This window comes from Xenopus laevis, chromosome 4L, assembly GCF_017654675.1.
Source record: "Xenopus laevis strain J_2021 chromosome 4L, Xenopus_laevis_v10.1, whole genome shotgun sequence".
Lineage (NCBI taxonomy): Eukaryota > Metazoa > Chordata > Amphibia > Anura > Pipidae > Xenopus > Xenopus laevis.
Window position 1 is genome coordinate 139,778,365 of NC_054377.1, and position 22,916 is coordinate 139,801,280.

Genomic DNA, 22,916 nt, shown 5'->3' on the forward strand with positions numbered 1-22,916 from the left:
AAAACTGAAAAGTCTGAAGACTACTCTGCTTTTATTCTCCCCAACAGATAAAGGAGATTGGCGACCTTAGATAGATGTATAAGATATAGGGAAAATTACAGTGGGGAATATTAAAAGGGTTATTGTATTAACAAAAACAAAGGGAAAGCATTAGAAAGTTATTATCTTCTCTATTTTAATTCCCACTAAAGGAAGAGTTAGTAGCAGTAGACATTTGGGTCATATGTATAAGAAGCTAAAATGATTTTCTCTTTTCTCCTGTTCATGCTGGGCATCATTACATGTATGGAGTAAAGTGGGGAAGTATCAGTGGCATAACTATAGAGGAAGCAGACCCCGCTAGGGATGTAGCGAACGTCGGAAAAAAAGTTCGCGAACATATTCGCGAACTTGCGCAAAAATGCGAGCGGTTCGCGAACGGTTCGCGAACCCCATAGACTTCAATGGGAAGGCGAACTTTAACATCTAAAAAAGACATTTCTGGCCAGAAAAATGATTTTAAAGTTGTTTAAAGGGTGCAACGACCTGGACAGTGGCATGCCAGAGGGGGATCAAGGGCAAAAATGTATCTGAAAAATCTGCCTGTGTGTGCTTGGAAGAGATAGTGTAGGGGGAGAGCTGTTAGTGATTTCAGGGACAGATGATAGTAAGTTTGCTGGCTAGTAATCTGCTTGATACTGCTCTGTATTGGAGGGACAGAAGTCTGCAGGGATTTGAGGGACATTTTAGCTTAGGTAGCTTTGCTGGCTAGTAATCTACTGTTCTCTTTAAACAACTGCCATACGTTGACCTTGTAGGCATTGTTTGCCCAGTTTTTTTGGACGCAGCCACTGAAGCACAGTTGCCAGAAAAAATATGCCATATAAATGCTGAAAATAGTAATTTTTCGCCATACGTTGACCTTGTAGACATTGTTTGAGTCAACGTATGGCAAAAAATGACTATTTTCAGCATTTATATGGCATATTTTTTCTGGCCTCTGTGCTTCAGTGGCTGCGGCCAAAAAAACTGGGCAAACAATGCCTACAGGGCAAATAATGCCTAAAAGGTCAATTTATACACTAATACAGCGATGGATACGGATTACGTAAAATATATTATGGCTGCTTGAAAAAAGTCACTCCGGTGTTTTTTCTGGAGACGGTAATATTATGGATATTTAGACAGAATGTGAACAAGGTCACACAGCTAGATGGCAGTTGGTTGAATAACACACTGGGCAAAAAATGCCTACAGGGCAAATAATGCCTAAAAGGTCAATTTATACACTACTACAGCGATGGATACGGATTACGTAAAATATATTATGGCTGCTTGAAAAAAGTCACTCCGGTGTTTTTTCTGGAGACGGTAATATTATGGATATTTAGACAGAATGTGAACAAGGTCACACAGCTAGATGGCAGTTGGTTGAATAACACACTGGGCAAAAAATGCCTACAGGGCAAATAATGCCTAAAAGGTCAACTTATACACTACTACAGCGGTAGTAAAATAAAAAAAAGTAAAATAAAAAAAAATGAATATTAAAAAAAAAAATTAAAGTTGGTGCTGCTGAACTACTAGGAGCAGCAGATTAGCACACCAGTCCCACTCCCCAACACTGCTAGACTAATAGCACTGGGCTCTTATAGTAGTAGTAGTAGTAGTAGTAAAACAACAAAAAATAAATAAAAGCAGTCCTTACAAGGACTACTGTTATTGCAGCAGTCAGCAGATGAGATCAGAAGCAGGACAGCTGCCCACTGCAGCTACATACAGAGCACTGCAGTAGAAGGTAGATTACTAGCCAGCAAAGCTACCTAAGCTTAAATGTCCCTCAAACCCCTGCAGACTTCTGTCCCTCCAATAACAGAGCAGTATCAAAACGATTACTAGCCAGCAAACTTTCAACTGTCCCTGAAATCACTAACAGGCAGCAGCTCTCTCCCTACACTATCTCTTCAGCACACACAGGCAGAGTGAAAAAACGCTGCAGGGCTTCGGTTTTTATAGGGAAGGGGAGCGGTCCAGGGGAGAGCTTCCTGATTGGCTGCCATGTACCTGCTGGTCTGGGGTGAGAGGGCAAAAAAAAGCGCCAACAATGGCGAACCCAAAATGGCGAACGTCGCGCGACGTTCGCGAACTTCCGGCGAGCGCGAACACCCGATGTTCGCCGGCGAACAGTTCGCGCCATCTCTAGACCCCGCAGCCACAAGAGGGCCTGGGGAACAGGGAGGCATGAACTGTGGGTTCTGCTCCTTCTATAGCTAATAAAAAAAAAACCTCCTCCCCAGCTGCTCTCTTACCTGTGGTGAGGAAGGGGGGATGCAAGTCAGGCTGGTGTGGGCAGAGTTGGGCGGGGAGTGGGTGGGGCAGAGGGTGGACGTGGGTGTGGTGGGCAGGAGGATCTGGATCGGAGTGCGCCGGCCCCTCTGAAGATTTTTTTGCAGGAGGGCCCGGCGCACTCTAGTTACCCCACTGGGAACTATCGTGAAAATGAAAATTTATTTTAAGCTTCCTCATACGGAAATAAGAAACTTTCTAAATATAATCAACAAAAAATCGGTGCCGTCTCTCAGATAATAAAGTTTATCCCTCTTTCAGCACCTGTTTCTCTTCATGCTGTCTTCATAAAGGAGTAGGGTGTCAAATTTTCATTGACAGTAAGGGGGTTATTTATCAAAGGTCGAGTTTGTGAGTTTTTTTCTACCTCGAACACCTCGAATTTATCGAGTTACAGGCTAAAAAAAACCTTGATTACCTCAAATTTAAGGCTTAAAAAACTTCCTCGAATTTATTGAATTTATCGAGTTTTCGAGCGCAAACCACCATTAAAAAAACCTGAAAATGAAAATGGTTAAAGGGACCTCTGCCGCTGACTTCTACATGAGCTCGACAGGTTTTGGCTGCAGTATTTTTGGATTTTGGCTTTTAGCAGCTTTGGGGCATAATACATTTTTGAATAATTTTAGTTTTTTTTTAGCCCATAAAAATTCAAGTTTTAAGTGAAACTACCCTCGAAAAACTTTTTTGGGAAAAGATGACCTTTAATAGATAACCCATAAAAATTCAAGTTTTTAGTGAAACTACCCTCGAAAAACTTTTTTGGGAAAAGATGACCTTTAATAGATAACCCCTTAGATCCAATATATTTTTTTAGACTCCCTTTCCTATTATATCTATTAGCGCTCACTCAAATAACTGATTCAAGCGCAGATAAAATTGTACGAATTAATGGACTTTGGCACAACTCCTGAATGTAGAGATTTCTGTTGATTTTTATAAGCTGTAATACATCTTCTAGGCAAAAGGAGCCCCCAAAAGATATAGAAAACCTAACTGTCAACAAAATAAAACTCCCAACTCCAAAACTCGTGCACGAGAGAATGAAGAGAGACAGACTATGATGGGTGGATAGTTAAGACTTGATTATTTTAGAAACGGGTAAGAACAGTTATTTAGAATAGTTCTTATTTCAGTACGACGACGCTTATATACATTTTTGTTTTCATGAAAGTTGCCCTTTAAAATTGTAGTCCTGCTTCTTTGAGTTTGAATTATAAAGGTTTGGATTGGCCTTTGAGACACGACAGGTTTTGCTGTTGGCTGCAGGGTCAAGCTCAGGTCTGAAAACATAACAAATTTCGGTAATTTTATAATGCTGAACTCATCGTCTTAGTAAAACAACTTACAAGCATTTCCTTCGGGGGCCTTGCAGTGGCCATGACCCCTGCAGCCCTAAAGCTCTTACGTTCCCCAGCGTCCCTTTAGAAACCAAAGATATATTCAACCATGAAAACCGCATGGAATTCGAATGAATGGGGAACCAGTGAAACTGCATAATTCCGACTTTAATTTGTATCTCCGTTGGAATTGGGATAATGATCTACTAGTAGCGACTTCATTGGCTCATTCACACCAAGCGGAGCGCAATGCTGGGAGGAGGGAAACTTGGGATTGTTTAAATCTAATATAATTAATTAAAAAAATAAAAAAAAACTAGGGGTTGTTTAACATCCTTGTGATACCTCAGGCCTCTTTGCGGCGCTTCGTATTCCCAAAGTTGCTTCATGAGGAAACTTGGGGCGACTTCGGAATATGAAGCACCGCGTGTGCCATGCCGCAGGCGATTTTTTATTATAGCCAGGCGACTAAATCTCCCTGAATCGCCATACTCTTAGTATGTTATAGAATTATCAGTTCTAAACAACTTTTTAATTTGTCTGTATTATTTATTTTTTTATAGTAATTTGCCTTCTTCATCTGATCACTCCCAGCTTTCACTGACCCAGTTTAAAAAAAAAACAAACGCTCTGTAAAGCTACGCCTTTATTGTTATGGATACTTTTTATTGCTCGTATTTCCATTCAGGCCTCTCTTCTGTTCATATTCTAGTCTCTTATTCAAATCAATGAATGGTTGCTATAGTAATTTGGACCCTAGCAACCAGTTTGCTGAAACTGCAAACTGGAGAGCTGCTGAAAAAAAAGCGAAATAACTCAACAAACGCAAATAATAAAAAATGAAAACCAATTGCAAATTGTCTCAGAATATATCTCTTTATATCATACTAAAAGTAAACTCAAAGGTAAACAACCTGTTTAAGTCAAAATGCCTATTGCTGCGTCAAGCAACGATTCAATAAAACAATTCTATATGACTAGGACTTCTCCTCCTTCTTCCTCCCCCTGTAGTCTAAACAATTGGATCTTTATAGGCAGCAATGCAGGCAGTCGGGATAGGACCATATGAATGTCAATGTGACCAATGTGGTCCTAATCCCGACAGGATTTTTAAATCCATGTTCTAGATGTATGCCCGATTTTCAGCCACCTATCTATCGGAAATACCATCAAACAGGGCCTGTAAATTAGCAGGCAATGCGCCAACTCTGTTTAAAGGGGCCATATTGGCAACTTAAATCAGCCACTTTAAGGGTAGAACTACACAAGTGCTTTTACCAACATGACACGACTGTGGATGCGAACGATGCTTGTTGCGTCTTCATCCGACAGTCGTGTTGTGTTGGATGCACGCAGCGACAACGTCCAACATTCCTATTACTTACCTTAGATTCTGCGCATCTGATCTGACGACTGAGATTCATCTCAGCGAGTCGGAAAAGACGATATTGCAGGTAAAAGCGCTTCTGTAGTTCTACCCTTAAGCCCAAACCTAGTGGCAGCCCTGCTCATCTGCTATAGTAGAAGGTGCGAGTAGGAATCCTGAACATTCTAAGATACTTTTACTTTGATGCTGAGGGATATTGCACCATGTAGCATCACCATATTGATAATTAAAGGGGTTATTTACCTTCCAACATGTTTTTCAGTTCTGATCACCAGAAATAAATACTTTTTTCAATTACCATCTATTTTCTATCTGTGACTGTTTTTTCTAATATTGAAGTTTAAAATGTTATTTTTCACCTTTCGTCTTTTTGAAGCAGCTCTGGGAGGGGGGGGGGGTCGCTGACTCTGTATATCAGGGATCAGGAACCTTGGCTCTCCAGCTGTTAAGGAACTACAAGTCCCACAATGCAATAATGGAGCCTTTTGAAGGAGTCTAAAGGCAAATGCATTGTGGGACTTGTAGTTCCTTAACAGCTGGAGAGCCAAGGTTCCTGATCCCTGCTGTATATGGTTCTAAATTGATACATTAGTTGATACATGTCTTATCTGAGAGGCAGCTGTTAATTGATACAATAGTTGCAAATATTCCACCAATGCTGCTGAGAAATGTATCAACTAATGGAGCAAATTGTAACAGAATAAGCACCTGAGCTGCCAGACTGAAACTCCAGAGACAGGAAAATTAAAGGAGTTGTTCACCTTTGAGTTAACTTTTAATATGATGTAGAGAGTGATATTCTGAGACAATTTGCAATTGGTTTTCATTTATTATTATTTGTGTATCTGTAGAATAAGTCAAATCAACTGGACTTGATGTGTTTTGTCTTGAAGAAGTTTCACCAGTCATCCAACTGGCTTTCTCAATTCGGTTCTAGATTGAAAAATGCCAGTTGGATGGCTGGTGAAACTTCTTCAAGAAAAAACACAGCAAGTCCAGTTGATTTGATTTATTTCTACAGATAATGGAGGAATGAGAATTTTCACAAACATATTTATTATGTGTGGTTTTTGAGTTATTTAGCTTTTATTCAGCAGCTCTCCACTTTGCAGTTGCAGCAATTTGCAATTTGACTGGAATATGAATAGGGGAGGCCTGAATAGAAAGACAAGTAATAAAAAGTAGCAATAACAATACATTTGTAGCCTTACAGAGCATTTGTTTTTAGATGGGGGTCAGTGCAAATTGGCCAGGTGCAAATTCGCGACGTTTTGCCGCCAGCAAATACATTTGCAAAATAGTTGCACACATAAGAATTAAGTTACTGTATTTCCATTAGTGATGGGAAAATCTGAAAGCTGGAAAGAGTAGGAAGAGAAAGGCAAATAATTAAAAATAAATAAACAAATAAATAATGAGGATCTATTGAAAAGTTGCATATAATTGGCCGTTCTATAACTTACTAAAATAACATGTTGCAACAGCATGAAAAAAACTTATAGGGAAAATATACCCCCTATCCTTTTTAGATGAGTTAGAAAAGGTGTCTAAACACTGAACTTCTAGAAATAAATATAAATGTATCTATTTTTAAAGATACAGCTTAAATATATTGCAATATATGGACAGACAATCCCTGTTTTGTTTAAAGGGTAAGGCATTTTTCAGTAGCAGTATGCACAAAATGTCTTACAGGTAAATATATTGATAATGGGTTGAGTGCAGAGGAATCTTGTATTTGTCTATAATACACAAAAGCCATGAATATCCTGTAAATTATATCCTTATAAACGGTGAGTTCTGATGTCATCAATTATAAACGGTGAGTTCTGATGTCATTTCTGTCACATGACTCACTTAAATTTGTGTATTATAATAAATAAAGTACCCCCATTTGCAAAATATGAGGATATTAGAAGTTACCTCGGAGTTCCATGACCTGTATAAAAACACTCGGCCTTTTGTTTTTATATGGTCATGAAACTCCTCGGTAACTTATAATATCCTTATATTTTACAAGAGGGGGTACTTTATTCACTATATATCTATTTTTATACACATACCCGATTGCACAGATTGAAAAGAGAACATGATAGTCTATCATTGACACATACAAACTATTTCCCAACCCATTTGATTTCACATGGGAATGCAACTTTGGTTATTTTGGTTTTAAGTCAATACTTTCTTTAGAAAACACTTATAACACCAGAATTTCAAAGGAGTCTCTCTAACACGCTGGAAATGTTCACTTTCTGACATCCCAGGGTAGTAGGCAGCTAATGAATGACTAATATTGCACAGAAACTATACAGTCATGTGAAAAAGTTTGGGAACCCCTCTTAATTCTTTGCAGTTTTGTTTGTCATTGGCTGAGCTTTCAAAGTAGCAACTACATTTTAATATATAACACGCCTTATGGAAACAGTAGTATTTCAGCAGTAACATAAAGTTTATTGAATTAACAGAAAATACGCAATATGCATCATAACAAAATTAGACAGGTGCATAAATGTGGGCACCCCAACAGAGATATTACATCAATACTTAGTTGAGCTCCTTTTGCAAATGTAACAGCCGCTAGACGCCTCCTATAGCCTTTGATGAGTGTCTGGATTCTGGATGGAGGTATTTTTGACCATTCGTCCATACAAAATCTCTCCAGCTCGGTTAAATTTGATGGCTGCCGAGCATGGACAGTCTGCTTCAAATCATCCCATAGATTTTCCATAATATTCAAGTCGGGGGACTGTGACGGCCATTCCAGAATATTGTACTTCTCCCTCTGCATAAATGACTTTGTAGATTTCCAAGTGTTTAGGGTCATTGTCTGGTTGGAATATCCAACCCCTGTGTAACGTCAACTTTGTGACTGATGCTTGAACATTATCCTGAAGAATTTGTTGATATTGGGTTAAATTCATCCAACCCTTGACTTTAACAAAGGCCCCAGTCCCTGAACTAGTCACACAGCCCCACAGCATGATGGGACCTCCACCAAATTTGACAGTAGGTAGCAGGTGTTTTATTTGGAATGCGGTGTTCTTCTTCCGCCAAGGGCTTTTTTGTTATGGCCAAATAACTACATTGTTGTCTCATCAGTCCAAAGCACTTCACCCTGCCATACAGATGTTCTTTGTGCAAATTGCACTTACAGTTGAAACTGACAGTTTAAACTTCTGAGATAGCTATTTGTACACTTTTTGAATCTTTGCTTTTAGATCTTTTGAGAGTTGAGGATCCTTTGAGGATCCTATGCTGTCCCTCTTCAAAGAGGAGTCAAACAGAAGCACAACTTGCACAACTTAAATACCTTTTCTCATGGTTGGACACACCTGCCTATGAAGTTCAAGGCTTAACGAGCTAATCCAACCAATTGGGTGTTGCCAGTAATCAGTATTGAGCAGTTACATGCATTCAAATTAGCAAAATTACAAAGGTACCCACATTTTTGCACAGCCAGTCTTTCACATTTGATTTAATTTCATACAACTGAATACTGCTTCACTAAAAATCTTTGTTCAGAAAACACCCCAGTTCTCAGATGTTTCTGGGAAATGAAAGATATATCACCGTTATCTTTTTGTTAAAAGTGGAGTAAATTATTATACAGACTAAGAGGGGTTCCCAAACTTTTTTATATGACTGTAAATACAAGCACTTCCCTCAACTACACCCCCTTGAGATGCCTGCAAGGAATGTGGCCAAGGAGGAGTCTTGTGCTCATATATAAAGCAGACTACAAAGCACTAATATGCTTAAGGCAAGTGTCTGTTATTTAAAGGATTCTTAAAAGAAACTACTGTCATACTCCAATGGGCACACTGAAATATTAATTCAGGTGGCTGCTGCTCTCCTGCTGTGGTCAGTGAGAAAGTTGGGTCTGTGTGTAGATCATCAGCATAGGGATTTCAGTAAGAAGGGAACAATAGGAATCATTATGACATTGACATATAACAAGTCTTCACTAAAAACCAACATTAAAACATTGCCTTTGAAATTAACTTTTTAGTATGACGCAGGTGTTAATATTCTGATACAATTTGAAATTGGTATTTTTAAGTTTTTTGCAGGATTTTCCTTCAGCAGCTCTCTTGCTAGGGTCCAATTTAGTGTGAACGAGAGACTGGAAGATAAATAGAAGAGGGTCTGAGAATAAAGTTGCAATAACAATAAAATTGTACACTCCCAGAGCAAAAGATTTTTGGACAGCTGGGGACAGTGACTTGAAAGGTAAAAGAAGGCAAAAAAAACAGAAAAAAATAAAGACTAACTGAATAGTTGCTAAGAAAAGGACATACTTTAACATACCAAAAGTTAGTTAAAAGGGGAACTATCCCTTTCATTCCCTATGTAGTAGATACTGTACGTATAGACAATGCATATAGACTTTTTAGGGAAAGTTTTCTCTCCTTTGAAAAATGTGAATGCCTTAGAGCAATGATCCCCAACCAGTGACTTGTGAGAAAAATATTTCTCACCAACCCAGTGTTGCTCACAGTGGCCTCAAAGCAGCTGCTTGCTTTTAAATATCTTGAAGGTAAGCTACAGTTGCATAAAAAACAGGTGTACTGGCCAGGGTCGGACTGGGGGGGCCCAGTGGGGCTACTGAAGCAGATCTGGGTGCGGATCTGGGCCGGCGGGGCCCACAAGAGCCAGAGGCCCACCGGGTTTTTTCCCCGTGTTCCGCCAGCCCAGTCCGACCCTCGTACTGCCAAAAAGAGTCTCCTTTAGGCTGCAAGTTCACATGGGGCTACCAAATAGCCAATCACAGTTCATAATTGACACCCCCATGCTTGTGTTGCTCTCCAACTTTTCTTAAATTTGTTTGTGGCTCAGGGGTAAAAAAAGATTGGTGACCCCTGCCTTAGAGCATGGGGAAGACTGGAGTAGAAAAGAGGTGAAACTGTAAGACTCCCAAAACTCCAGGATCATCAACATGTCTGTGCAAGAGCAATCTCCATGTCAAAATATGACAGGTTAGATGGCATACTATTTCTTTATAAAATGATACAATAATCCACGATTTACATAATTTGCACAATTTGCATACTAAACCTAATTCCCTATTTTTTTTTTTTATATATATGTTTGGGAAAACTTGCATGATCTAAGATAAATATGTTCCCAGTATTGTACAGTTAGTTTCTCAGCACTAAAGCTGGGCATATCTCAACATATGAGCAACTCTTTACTTGATCTGGCCACCAACACACTGGTCCACTTTGAGACTATCTGATCATTTGGCCAGGCCTACAAATGGCTTATAATTAGGGCCTGGGAGAGGACCATTTCATCGCAGTGATGTGGCTCTCCTTCAGTGGAATTTTCTAACCTGCCCAAAAGATATCTGCCTGATTGTTGGAAAGATATTAACCTGGCAGGCCATGAGGAGGGCACCATCCATAGCCCAATAAGCTGCTAACTTGGTCAGGTGTTCTAAAGTATCTGCTTCTGCTTTAAGAATTCAGCTGAATTAAAATCCTACAAAAGGGTGCTGAGATTCTGTCAAAACCCAAATAGAATCCTGGATTGATAACATTGCTTAGTAGTAAATAATATCAAATCTGTTCATTTTATCTAAGTGAATGCTGGCCCTTTAAGTCATGTACCCAAGGCAGAAAGTGAACACACTTTACCTACTCGAACGACTTGTCCCTGCAGTCTCTATGCTGTGGCTGCCCGGGAAACCAATATTGCTCTGCTTTGCAATGCAAATCAATTTTCCACTGTTAACCCCTGCGGAGGGGGATGTGCATGGTGCTGCCAGCTCCAATTTAGAAGAACGCTGCATTAAATAGTAGGATTAGGGGCTGAGAGGCGAAACTTCACACTGTGCTAATGAATTACAAGGCGAGGACGATTTCACAGTAAATTTGGCAAAAAATGTCTCCAGCTCTTTTTTCACTGAAATTAATTAGCCAAGGTAAGAGGATTCCAGGTCAAGCCGAGCAGCTGAGTCTGAAAATACCCACAACTCCCATTTACACAGCCAAAGATAGCAGCCGCCACACACAGACACAATAAAAGAAGTGGATTTATGGACCACTGAGATATGGCTTAGGGATACAGATACTGTGTGGCTTCCACGGAGAGAGAGTCTGTGCCGTTGCATGGAGGGATTAGCGTATATTACAATTGTTTGTAAACAGTAATTAATCAGGATCTCAACCCAACAACTGTTTTTTTTCCATAGCAAAAGAAAATGTAATTCAAAGCAGCTTTCCAATACACATTCAATACACATTTGCAAACAGTTATGTGTACAGGTAATGGATTCCGAAAGCAGCATTTGTTTATTCCATTCCGTTCCGTTCTCTGGTTCTGACTCTTGCGACAATGCAGAAGTCTTTCTCAAGTCTATTAATCAGCAAGGGGAATGAGTTAGAGTCCTGCACAGAGTGTTGGACTGGGGGGCCTGAAAAAAAAGGGAGCGCAGGATTGGGTCTGGGCCTGCGGGGCCCAAAAAAGCTGGGGCCCACTGGGTTTTTTTCCCAGTGCCCCAGTCCGAACATCTGCACAATTTTTGAAACCCAGACCCGTAACCCAACCAGCAACTGCCTTATCCGCAGTCTGATCTGAAGCACTAACAACTAATGGAAACCATACACAGACAAAGTCGGCAACTTATCGGCCCGTGTGTAGAGGCCCCCCAACGGGCTTTTCCCAATCGATATCTGCCCGAAAGTTGGTCCAGACAACGATCGGGCAGGTTAGAAAATACTATTGGATTGCGGCCGCAACTTTTGGCCTCCATTCTGAACCGATCGTTGGGCCCTAGGGCCCACGATTGGATCAGCCCGATATTGGCCACTTCAATGTGGGCATATTGGGGAGAGATCCTGTCGTTTGGTGACATGGCTAAACGAGCGGATCTCTACGTGTCCACCTTAAGAAACAAAAAGTGCCATTGTTATAAACCTCAAGTGACATCATAAGAAGTGGGTGGGGGAGAATTACAGTTTTGTAACATAGACTCTCTGAACTAACACGGTTTGTTTTTGTTTCCATACAGGTTCAACGTGGATTCCCGGAGCTGCAACATATCAAAGCATGTAAGTGATTGTCTACTGGCTAATAACCTGTATGTGTTGCAGTGTCTCCAGGGGTGCTTCGCCAATGAGGCAAGTTGAGGCTGTCGCGTCAGGCAGCAGCGCCCCACTAGGTACCAGGGGCAGCAAAAATTCTGCTCCTGGTACTTTAAGAGCGAATTTCCGGGGGAGGGGGGGGGCAGCAGCAACTGCTGATGCCTCAGGCGGCGGATGGGCCAGGATCGCCCCTGAGTGTCTCCAAGCTGCAACACTTCTCTCACTGGAGCAGATTTACTAAAGGGTGAAGTGGATAACGCTAGCAAATGTTTGCCAGAAATCACATCCGCAGGGACATCGCCAATTCACTAACAAGTGCAGACGTCAATTCGCTAGTGAAAGAGACTGTCGCTAGCGTTCATACGCACTTTTCACTCTGGTGATTGGTTGTTCCTCCACAAATTCACTAAATTGCGGATTTTACTGAATGTTACCTCTTTCATCAAGTGAATTTTAGTGAATTAGCATAGTGGTAATGAATTTGCGCCTGGCAAAGTGGTGTGAAGTGATCACTGGCGACAATACACCCTTTAGTGAATCTGCCCCACTGAATTTTCTGATGAAAGAGACATGCAAGTTTTTCCCCCATAGCCAAGAGATTTTGGGGCATATTTATAAAAGAGTGAGTTTAGAGATCGCCACAGTCCACTAGTGTGAAATTCCGCCAATCTCCATTCATTTCTATGGGATTTTAAAAAAAGTATTTATCAACGGGTAAAAGGGAAAGTTCATTTGATAAATACGCCTTTAAAAATCCCATAGAAATTAACAGAGTGGCAGAATTTCACATTAGTGGACTGTGGTGATCTCTAAACTCACTCTTTGATAAATATGCCCCAAATCTCTTGGCTATGGGGGAAAAACTTGCACCCAAAAATATGCCCCAAAGAGTGGATTCATTACGTGCTTATTAAGGAACAATAAAAATAATAGATGTACCTTACCTTAATGACAGAATAGTTTTTAAGTACAATAAAATTAAAAATACTTTTTTGTTACTCCTGATTAGACAGTACAACAAGGGGTATAGGTCTCTCTGTGTTTATATCTAACTCAATACATATGGCTGTACACAGGCATTTGCATTTATAAACATAGGCAAGAGATTTCACATTGTTTCCTTTACTCTGGGACATTCCTTATCTGCATATTTGCTGTTAATGAGCTGCCATGTTGTTTCCTACAGACAGAACTGCATGTCAACATTTTGTACATTATACATATTTATTGGAGCTGATTCGTGTCACTTGCAGCATGAAGCATAAGGGAATATAAACTGTTGTGGCAGGCCAATCCTTATCTGTATATATATATATATTTATAATTAGGCATGTGAAGGCTTCGGCACACACCTATAGGTAAACTACCTGGTTGCTATTCAGGGTAAATCACTGGTGGGTGAGTCTACTGTATATAACCGTTGCATTTTTAAGTTTATGCTATCTTGATACAGGTCCCAGTGTGGACCGATTTTGCCTTATTTATTAATAAATTAATTCGATTTAGTCGGATCGGTTAAAAAACTCGAGCAAAAACCCAAATCATACAATTTTTTCAGGGTTTTATCCGGAAAAGCTTGATTTTTTTGAGTTGTTTCCCTAAAAAATCCAGAATAATGTCCGATTTTCAGGCTAAACCCACCGAAGACAATGATAACTATTTGGGATAAGTACCTACCCATTGACTTATACATGACCTTGACAGTTCTGAGATGGTGGATTTACAGATACATGATTTTTGCAGCATCGGCAGGGTTGGATTTACATAGTGGGTGCCCCTAGGCCCACTGCTGTTCGTCGCCCCTGTCCCCTCCTCTTTATTCGTGCAAATTTTCATCATCTGGACTGGAGCAATGGGGATTGGTGCACAGGAAATTCAAAAAATAATTGTATCTCCAGCGCATCCCCAGTGTTTTTGAATCAATGTGGGTGTGGTTGGGCAGCATGCCGCCCCCCTAAAATCCTGCTGCCCTAGGCCCAGGCCACAAATCCTGCCCTGAGCATCGGGGTATTATAAGTAGGAATGCACCACATCCAGGATTCGGTTCAGATTCGGCCAGGATTCGACCTTTTTCAGAAGGATTCGGCCGAATCCTTCTGCCTGGCCGATAGGGTTGCCACCTGTCCGGTTTTGACCCGGACAGCCCGGTATTTTGAGGGGCTGCCCGGGTCTATACTTCCTGCCCGGTTTTCCAAATAAGGAAATCAGGGCGGGATTCCCTTGATTGACACGGCGATCGCTGATCGCCATGTCATAGCCCATCCTCTGACGTCATAGCCCCACACGCAAGGAGCAGTGCGAGGGCGACCCGAACCCGCCCGACCTGCGGGTAAACCCACGGGTCCTGCGGTTTTTTTTATGCTAATGCACGGGTCCTGCGGGTATCGGGTCGGCCCACACATCACTAAAATATATATATATATAATTATATAGCTCTCTACCAATCATTTAACTGTATATTTTCCTCTAATAATATGACCACTTAGCTCTTTACTAAAACTATTACCATAGATCTCTCAACTAATAATGACAAAGTGCAGCTCTCTACTGATAATGTTATATATTTCTACTAATAAATTGACTGTATAGCTTACTAATAATATAACTGTATAGCACTCTAATAATAATGTTACTGTATAGCTCCACACTAATATTACTAATGTCTGCTAACAAAGTGACTTTAGCTCCTTGCTAATAATGTCCCTGTATTGCTCTCTACTGATATTGTCACTACACAGCTCTCTACTAACAATGGTGCTATGTGGCTCTCTGCTAATACAGTTACAGAATAGTACTCTACCAATATCTTTACAGCTCTTTACTAATAATGTTATAGCTCTCTACGCTATAGAGACTTTTACTAATCATGTAGCTGTTTTGCTCTTTACTAATAATGTCTCTGTAAATCTCTCTATTAATAATGACTTTTTTTCTCTCTCTTTTCTTATATGCATCACTGCAATGGCAATCACAGAAGGTAAACATTACATTTTTATCTGGAATATTAATAATTTTGACCTTAGAAAATAGTAATACAGATAATGAACATACCCTTCTATTTTCTTTAACCAATGGTTTATAGTTTTATCTCATGTTGGAATTGAAGTTATAATGCTCTCGGGGGATTGGCATGAGTTGCTGATGTCCCTAATGAGACTGAGATATTTAAAGAGTGGAAAGGTGATGTTTATTTCCACAGGACCATATCTCATGTTTCCTCCATGCTTTGTTTTTTTGGAAGTTACTGTATTTTCAAATGCACCAATATGCTATTAAAGGGGTTGTTCACCTTTGAATTAACGTTTAGTATGATGTAGAGAGTGATATTCTGAGACAATTTGCAATTGGTTTTCATTTTTTATTATTTGTGGTTTTTGAGTTATTTGTTTTTTTATTCAGCAGCTCTCCAGTTTGAATGTCAGCAATCAGTATTTTGCAATTTGACTGGGATATGAATAGGAGAGGCCTGAATAGCAAGATGACTAATAAAAAAGAGCGTTTGTTTTTTTAGATGGGGTCAGTTACCCCTATTTGAAAGCTGGCAAGAGTCAGAAGATGAAGGCAAATCATTCAAAAACTATAGAAAATAAACAGTCAAGACCAAATGAAATGTTGATTAGAATTTGCCATTTTACAACATACTAAAAGTTCATTTAAAGGTGAACCACCCCTTTCAATATAGACCTCCCTACTCAAACCTAGCAGTGTGGGCAAATCTAGGGTTGTATATCAGTGTCTGTGAATGTACTGTCAATACATCATGTTCCACAGTTTGGACCTGTTTTAATAAACCATGTGACTGGAGAGGAGACTGGTATATTTAGATATAATGATTTGCGCCAGTGTGTATGGATTTATAATTGGATGTTCAAAATTCCAGGCCCTGTTTAAAGGTCCAACCTTTGGTCAGCTCTTCATGAGTAGAGACACGGGAAAATATTGATGTATCAGTCATAATTCAAGAATATTTAGGACTGCAAATACATAGCAGCCCAAATATTACCTGTTAAATGAGTAGGAAAGGTTAAAATTAAGTAAGCCGTATCAGAAAGGTCCAACTAAATATACCAGTAAACACTCAAAGTAATGCTGCTCTGAGTCCTCTGTCAAAAGAAACACAGTATTTCTTTCCTTCTATTGTGTACTCATGGGCTTCTGTATCAGACTTCCAGTTTTCAGCATAAACCTCCAGGGCTAGGGCTTGAGCATGCTCAGTTTGTTCCTTTCTCCCTCTCCCCTCCTTGCTGTAATCTGAGTCCAGAGCTATGATTGTGCAGGGAGAGACTCAGGCAGGAAGTGTTGTCACACCAACTAATATGGCAGCTGCTATCCTAAAAAACAGAGAGCTTCTAGAGCTGTTTACTCAGGTATGGTAAAACATTCTACAGAATAAATAAAAAATTCTAGCTTGCACTATTGCAGCTAATCTATTGGCAATAAAATGCCTCTGTAGCTTTCCTTCGCCGTTAAGCTTGGCTTTCAGTTGTATCTAGGGAGTAATACTGCAATAACTTGCACAGTAACTCCAGCAGACACTGGCAATGTTACTCTTGCATAAAATAACAAAGTGCCTCAAGCTTGTGACTACAGCATATAATGGTACAGTGACCCCCTATCTCATTGAACTCTGACATTTGGAGGCACATTTAGCAATGGTCGAATTTCGAATTCCTGTGAGTTTTTAAAAACTCCCCTAAACTCCCATAAATTCGAAATGTATTAAAAAAAAAAAAATTCAAACTCGGATGAATTAAAAAAATGAATCAAATTCAAATCGAATTGGATTATAATTTTTAAAACCTCGATTCTTGTTTTTTCTCCGAAAAATTTGAATTCTTAAAGGGCCAGAGGATGATAAATCTTGAAAATCAAATCAAAATTTTTTTTAAAAAAACTCCCTTGTCAAATTCGACAGTTTTGACCATAAAAAAATAATCGAAAATTTGAATTTTCAATTCGACCCTTGATAAATCTGCCCCTTATTATTAACATGTATTTATATAGCGCCAACATATTGCGTAGCCCCCAGTAGACACTGGCAATGTTACTCCTGCATACAATAGTAAAATGTCAGAAACTTAACCTGAATAAATCTGTCTCTCATAGATATGCTAGCATCGGGGATTTGTTCAACCAGGTGCTCTAGGTCTAGCTGGGGGAGATCTTGAGCCCATTTGCGGCTGATGTGCTTAATAGGATCAAATTCACCCTGTAATAATATTGCATAAAACCAACCGAGCTCAGGTCTGCGGAGGTAGCGCTCAAGGGTGCATTCATTATTAGTAGGGGCTCCCTCTGGACACTGGCTCTGGAATGCGTGTCTAATTTGGAGGAAATTAAACAGCATGTGATTCTGCAGACCAAACTCTTCTTTCAGCTGTGGGAACTGCTTAAAGGGATACTGTCATGGGGAAAAAAAATGTTTTCAAAATGAATCAGTTAATAGTGCTGCTCCAGCAGAATTCTGCACTGAAATCCATTTCTCAAAAGAACAAACAGATTCTTTTATATTCAATTTTGAAATCTGACATGGCGCTAGACATATTGTCAATTTCCCAGCTGCCCCAAGTCATGTGACTTGTGCTCTGATAAACTTCAGTCACACTTTACTGCTGTACTGCAAGTTGGAGTGCTATTACCCCCCTCCCTTTTCCCCCCAACAGCCAAAAAAAAGAACAATGCGAAGGTAACCAGATAACAGCTCCCTAACACAAGATAACAGCTGTCTGGTAGATCTAAGAACAACACCCAATAGTAAAAACTCATGTCTCACTGAGACACATTCAGTTACACTGAGAAGGAAAAACAGCAGCCTGCCAAAAAGCATTTCTCTCCTAAAGTGCAGGCACAAGTCACATGACCAGGGGCAGCTGGGAAATTGACAAAATGTCTAGCCCCATGTCAGATTTCGAAATTGAATATAAAAAAATCTGTTTGCTCTTTTTTCAGTGCAGAATTCTGCTGGAGCTATTAATGGATTCATTTTGAAATATTTTTTTTCCCATGACAGTATCCCTTTAATATCTTGTTACCGTTTTATCCCTGCTGCAGCCCACACACTAGCTCTAGGTACAGTCTTGAATTGTGAGAGCACTTTATTGCCCCGAAGCAGGGTCCATGTGGACCAGCTAGTCATTTTTTGGTAGTTAGCCCTCACCGTTCTGGTAAAGATTTGGATCACCATTTTCATGGGGGGGTGTTATAGGGTATGAAGATGGGAGACCTCTATATAGTTGGTTGGCCAGTGCCTCAAACTTATCTGCCCAATCCTTTACCAGCGATATCAACGAGCCGCCCTGCTTACACATTGGAGCACCATCCATGGGGTATTAACGTTACTCATACTTCCCAACTCTTCCATTTTCAGCGGGACAGTCCCGCTTTTGACAGCTCAACCCGCAGTCCCGTGTTTGTACTGAAAGGTCCAGATTTCTCTGCACTGAACAGCCAGAAAAACATTTCTAAATAATTGGCTTTTGGCAGAGAGCCCAGAACAGATAACAGGTGCAAATAAGATACTTTGTAACAATTTTGGAATAAGCAAATAAGTTATTGTAACAATTTAGATAAGGAGATCCCTTGGGAGAAGTTAGACTCACAGCTTAAAAGGCAATTCACCTTCATTAGCAAAACTGTAATAACTGAAAAAAACACAGAAATATGTTCAAACTATCATAACTCGCCAAATTTTGTAAAATGAACATGGTAATTAGGGGGTGTGGCCACAAAAATGGGCATGGTCAAAAAAAATGCAGGGCAAATGTTTTTGTCCCTCTTTTCAATTCCTATATGTTGGGAGGTATGGTTAGGTTAATGTTGTAAAGGGTTGAAACTTTACACCTGTTCCAGTGGTATTAGTCCGGTAATAATAATTAACCCTTAGTGATAATGCCCTGTGTTGGCCGGGGGCATATACTGTGATATACCCATGTGCTGGGTGAATCTTTATTTACAGGTTTCCTATGTTTTCATATTGAATCAGCTCTATTAAATTTTGTAAGAATACTTCCCCTTAATATTGCTCAGCACTGCATGGAAATTTCCCACTGTTCTTGGGACACCCAAAGCTATTTCTCTGGCACTACAGGGGGATAGCGGTGGGAGTTTTTCTGGCACAGTTAGCTGGAGATTGCAGGAGTGCAAGAAAAGAGGGCTCTTCCTCATTGATTTTAGGCTATATTTAGTTCATCCTCGGGGAGTGTAGGAAGTTCAGATCTTGCTGCTACTGTAATCAAGGATTATTAATGCTGCTTTTGGGCAAAAAAAAATAAATATTGCTGGCAGCCCTCTAGCACTACATCAGTACGTTGTACATGAACCCGGGTGCTTGTTAAACTCAGGCCTGCTGAATTAAGTGCTGCAAGAAATATGTGATCTCTCTCCATTTTTGCAAACAAAATTAACACGATGACTGTGTTTTTCTTGCTTTACGTGTTGTGCAGTCGCCTATATGTTAAGCACAGCAACTAGGCCTTGCTTTTCTGCATTACATAGTAACATAGTAACATAGTAAGTAAGGTTGAAAAAAGACACATGTCCATCGAGTTCAACCTTTTTTTTTTTTTTTTTGTTTATTAACTACCTATCTGCCAGTTGATCCAGAGGAAGGCAAAAAAAACCATCTGAAGCCTCTCCAATTTGCCTTAGAGGGGGAAAAATTCCTTCCTGACTCCAAAATGGCAATTGGACTAGTCCCTGGATCAACTTGGACTATGAGCTATTTCCCACAACCCTGTATTCCCTTACTTGCTAAAAAGTCATCCAACCCCTTCTTAAATCTATCTAATGTATCAGCCAGTACAACTGATTCAGGGAGAGAATTCCATATCTTCACAGCTCTCACTGTAAAAAACCCCTTCCGAATATTTAGGCGGAACCTCTTTTCTTCTAATCGGAATGGATGACCTCGTGTCAGCTGGAAAGACCTACTGGTAAATAAAGCATTAGAGAGATTGTTATATGATCCCCTTATATATTTATACATAGTCATCATATCACCCCTTAAGCGCCTCTTCTCCAGCGTGAACATCCCCAATTTGGCCAGTCTTTCCTCATAGCTAAGATTTTCAATACCTTTTACCAGCTTAGTTGCCCTTCTCTGTACCCTCTCTAATACAATAATGTCCTGTTTGAGTGATGGAGACCAAAACTGTACGGCATATTCTAGATGGGGCCTTACAAGTGCTCTATACAGTGGAAGAACGACCCCCTCCTCCCGTGACTCTATGCCCCTTTTAATACAGCTCAAGACCTTATTTGCCCTTGATGCTGCTGACTGGCATTGCTTGCTACAGCCAAGTTTATCATCTACAAGGACTCCAAGGTCCTTTTCCATAATGGATTTGCCTAGTGCAGTCCCATTAAGGGTATAAGTGGCTTGGATATTTTTACATCCCAGGTGCATGACTTTACATTTATCAACATTGAATCTCATTTGCCACTTAGCTGCCCAGATTGCCAGTTTGTCAAGATCCTGTTGCAAGTGCCACATCCTGGATGGAATTAATTGGGCTGGATTATTTTGTGTCATCTGCAAACACTGATACATTACTTACAACACCCTCCCCTAAGTCATTAATGAACAAGTTAAATAAAAGTGGACCCAATACTGAGCCCTGGGGGACCCCACTAAGAACCTTACTCCAAGTAGAGAATGTCCCATTAACAACCACCCTCTGTACCCGATCCTGTAGCCAGTTTCCTATCCATGTGCAAACGACTTCATTAAGCCCAACAGACCTTAGTTTAGAAAGCAGTCGTTTGTGGGGCACAGTATCAAACGCTTTGGCAAAATCCAAATAGATCACATCTACTGCCCCCCCACTATCCAGAATCTTACTTACCACATCATAAAATGCAATCAAATTCGTCTGACATGACCTATCCTTCATAAAGCCATGCTGATTGTTGCTCATAATGCCATTCATTAGGACAAAATTTTGAATGTGATCCCTTAACAAGCCTTCAAATAATTTGCCCACCACAGATGTCAAGCTTACTGGCCTATAATTGCCAGGCTGAGATCGTAATCCCTTTTTAAATATTGGAATAACATCAGCTTTTCTCCAATCCATAGGCACCATACCAGATGACAGTGAATCTGAGAAAATCAGAAATAAGGGCTGGTCTAAAACTGAACTAAGCTCTCTTAGAACCCGGGGGTGTATGCCATCAGGCCCTGGAGCCTTGTTTACATTAATTTGTATTAAAGCTTTTTGAATCATATCCTGAGTCAGCCACTGACTAGATTGAGCTGAACCATTCGTGCAGTTATTAAGCGAGCCTGTGAACCCAGACTCCTCTATTGTATACACTGAAGAAAAGAACTGATTTAACACATTTGCCTTATCTGTATCTGTTACAACCATACTGGTACCATTATTTAATGGAGCAACACTCTCAACCTGCATCTTTTTACTATTAATATATTTAAAAAACTTTTTAGGGTTAGTTTTCACCTCCACCGCAATTAACTCTTCATTTCTTTTCTTAGCCTTTCGGATTGCTGATTTACAACATTTATTACAGTGTTTATATTCATTAAATGCAGCTTCTGTCCCTAAAGATTTGTAGTTTTTAAATGCCTTTCTCTTCTTTCCCATTAACATCTTTACCTCTGTATTAAGCCACACAGGATGATTCTTAGAGCTTCTACGTTTAGTCCTTAAGGGAATAAATTGAGAACAGTAATGATTTAATATAATTTTAAAGGACAACCATTTCTGTTCTGTGTTTTTAGCTGAAAACCTAATGCCCCAATCAATACTCTGTAGGGCAGCCCTCAAGGCACTAAAATTAGCTTTGGCAAAATTCATGGTTTTTGTTGCCCCAGTATATTTTTGTTTTTTGCACCAGACATTAAAAGATATAACATTATGGTCACTATTACCCAGGGGTTCAATGACTTGCACATTTGCTATAAGTTCTGGGTCATTTGAGATCACTAAATCAAGAATAGCATTTTTTCTGGTAGGCTCCTCAAAAACCTGTGCTAAAAAATTGTCGTGCAATAAGTTTATAAACTTGTTCCCATTAACTGATCTAGCAGTACCGTTGCTCCAGTCAATATCTGGGTAATTAAAATCCCCCATTATCATTACTTTACCTAAACTAGCAGCCTTTTCTATTTGCATTAGGGGCTTTGTCTCTTCCTCCTCACTTACATTAGGGGTCTATAGCATACTCCTACAATTAATTTGCTGGATTCTTTACAATTGGTGAAGAACTCCACCCATACGACTTCTGGCCCCTCATTTTCTAACATAACCTCCTCCTTTATATGAGCTTTTAAATCCTGCCTAACATACAGACATACCCCTCCTCCTTTTCTATTGCCTCTGTCCCTCCGAAACAAAGTATAGCCACTGATATTTACTGCCCAGTCATGCGACTCATTCAGCCATGTTTCGGCCACACCAATCACATATGCCATGTGGTCCTCCCTATCCTTAACAGTATCCCTAGCCAAATCTCCTCCCCCATTTTCCCTTTCTTTGCCCACTATCTCATCTAACCTGTCTACCACTGAATCTTTTACTGAACCCTCCCCCCCCACACCTAGTTTAAAATCTCCTCCAACCCTCTAGCCATCTTCTCTCCCAAAAACAGCTGCCCCATCATCATTGAGGTGCAGCCCATCCCTAGCAAAGAGCCTGTAGCCGACTGAAAAATCAGCCCAGTTCTCCAAAAACCCAAAACCCTCCTCCCTACACCAATCTTTTAGCCACGCATTAATCTCCCTACGCTCCCGCTGTCTCCTTAGCGTTGCTCGTGGCT

General features: G+C 40.2%; 1 protein-coding gene across 2 annotated transcripts in view; it reads left to right on the forward strand.

Annotated features, from left to right (window-relative positions):
* The window catches only part of LOC108713588 (copine-9), a 215,977-nt gene that overhangs the window by 67,690 nt on the left and 125,371 nt on the right, over nt 1-22,916 (forward strand). For both annotated transcript variants that reach the window (XM_041590878.1, XM_018257141.2), the window contains exons 6-7: nt 12,068-12,107; nt 15,115-15,117. In XM_041590878.1, coding sequence (XP_041446812.1) covers nt 12,068-12,107; nt 15,115-15,117 — 43 coding nt within the window. The remainder of the gene's footprint in view (nt 1-12,067; nt 12,108-15,114; nt 15,118-22,916) is intronic.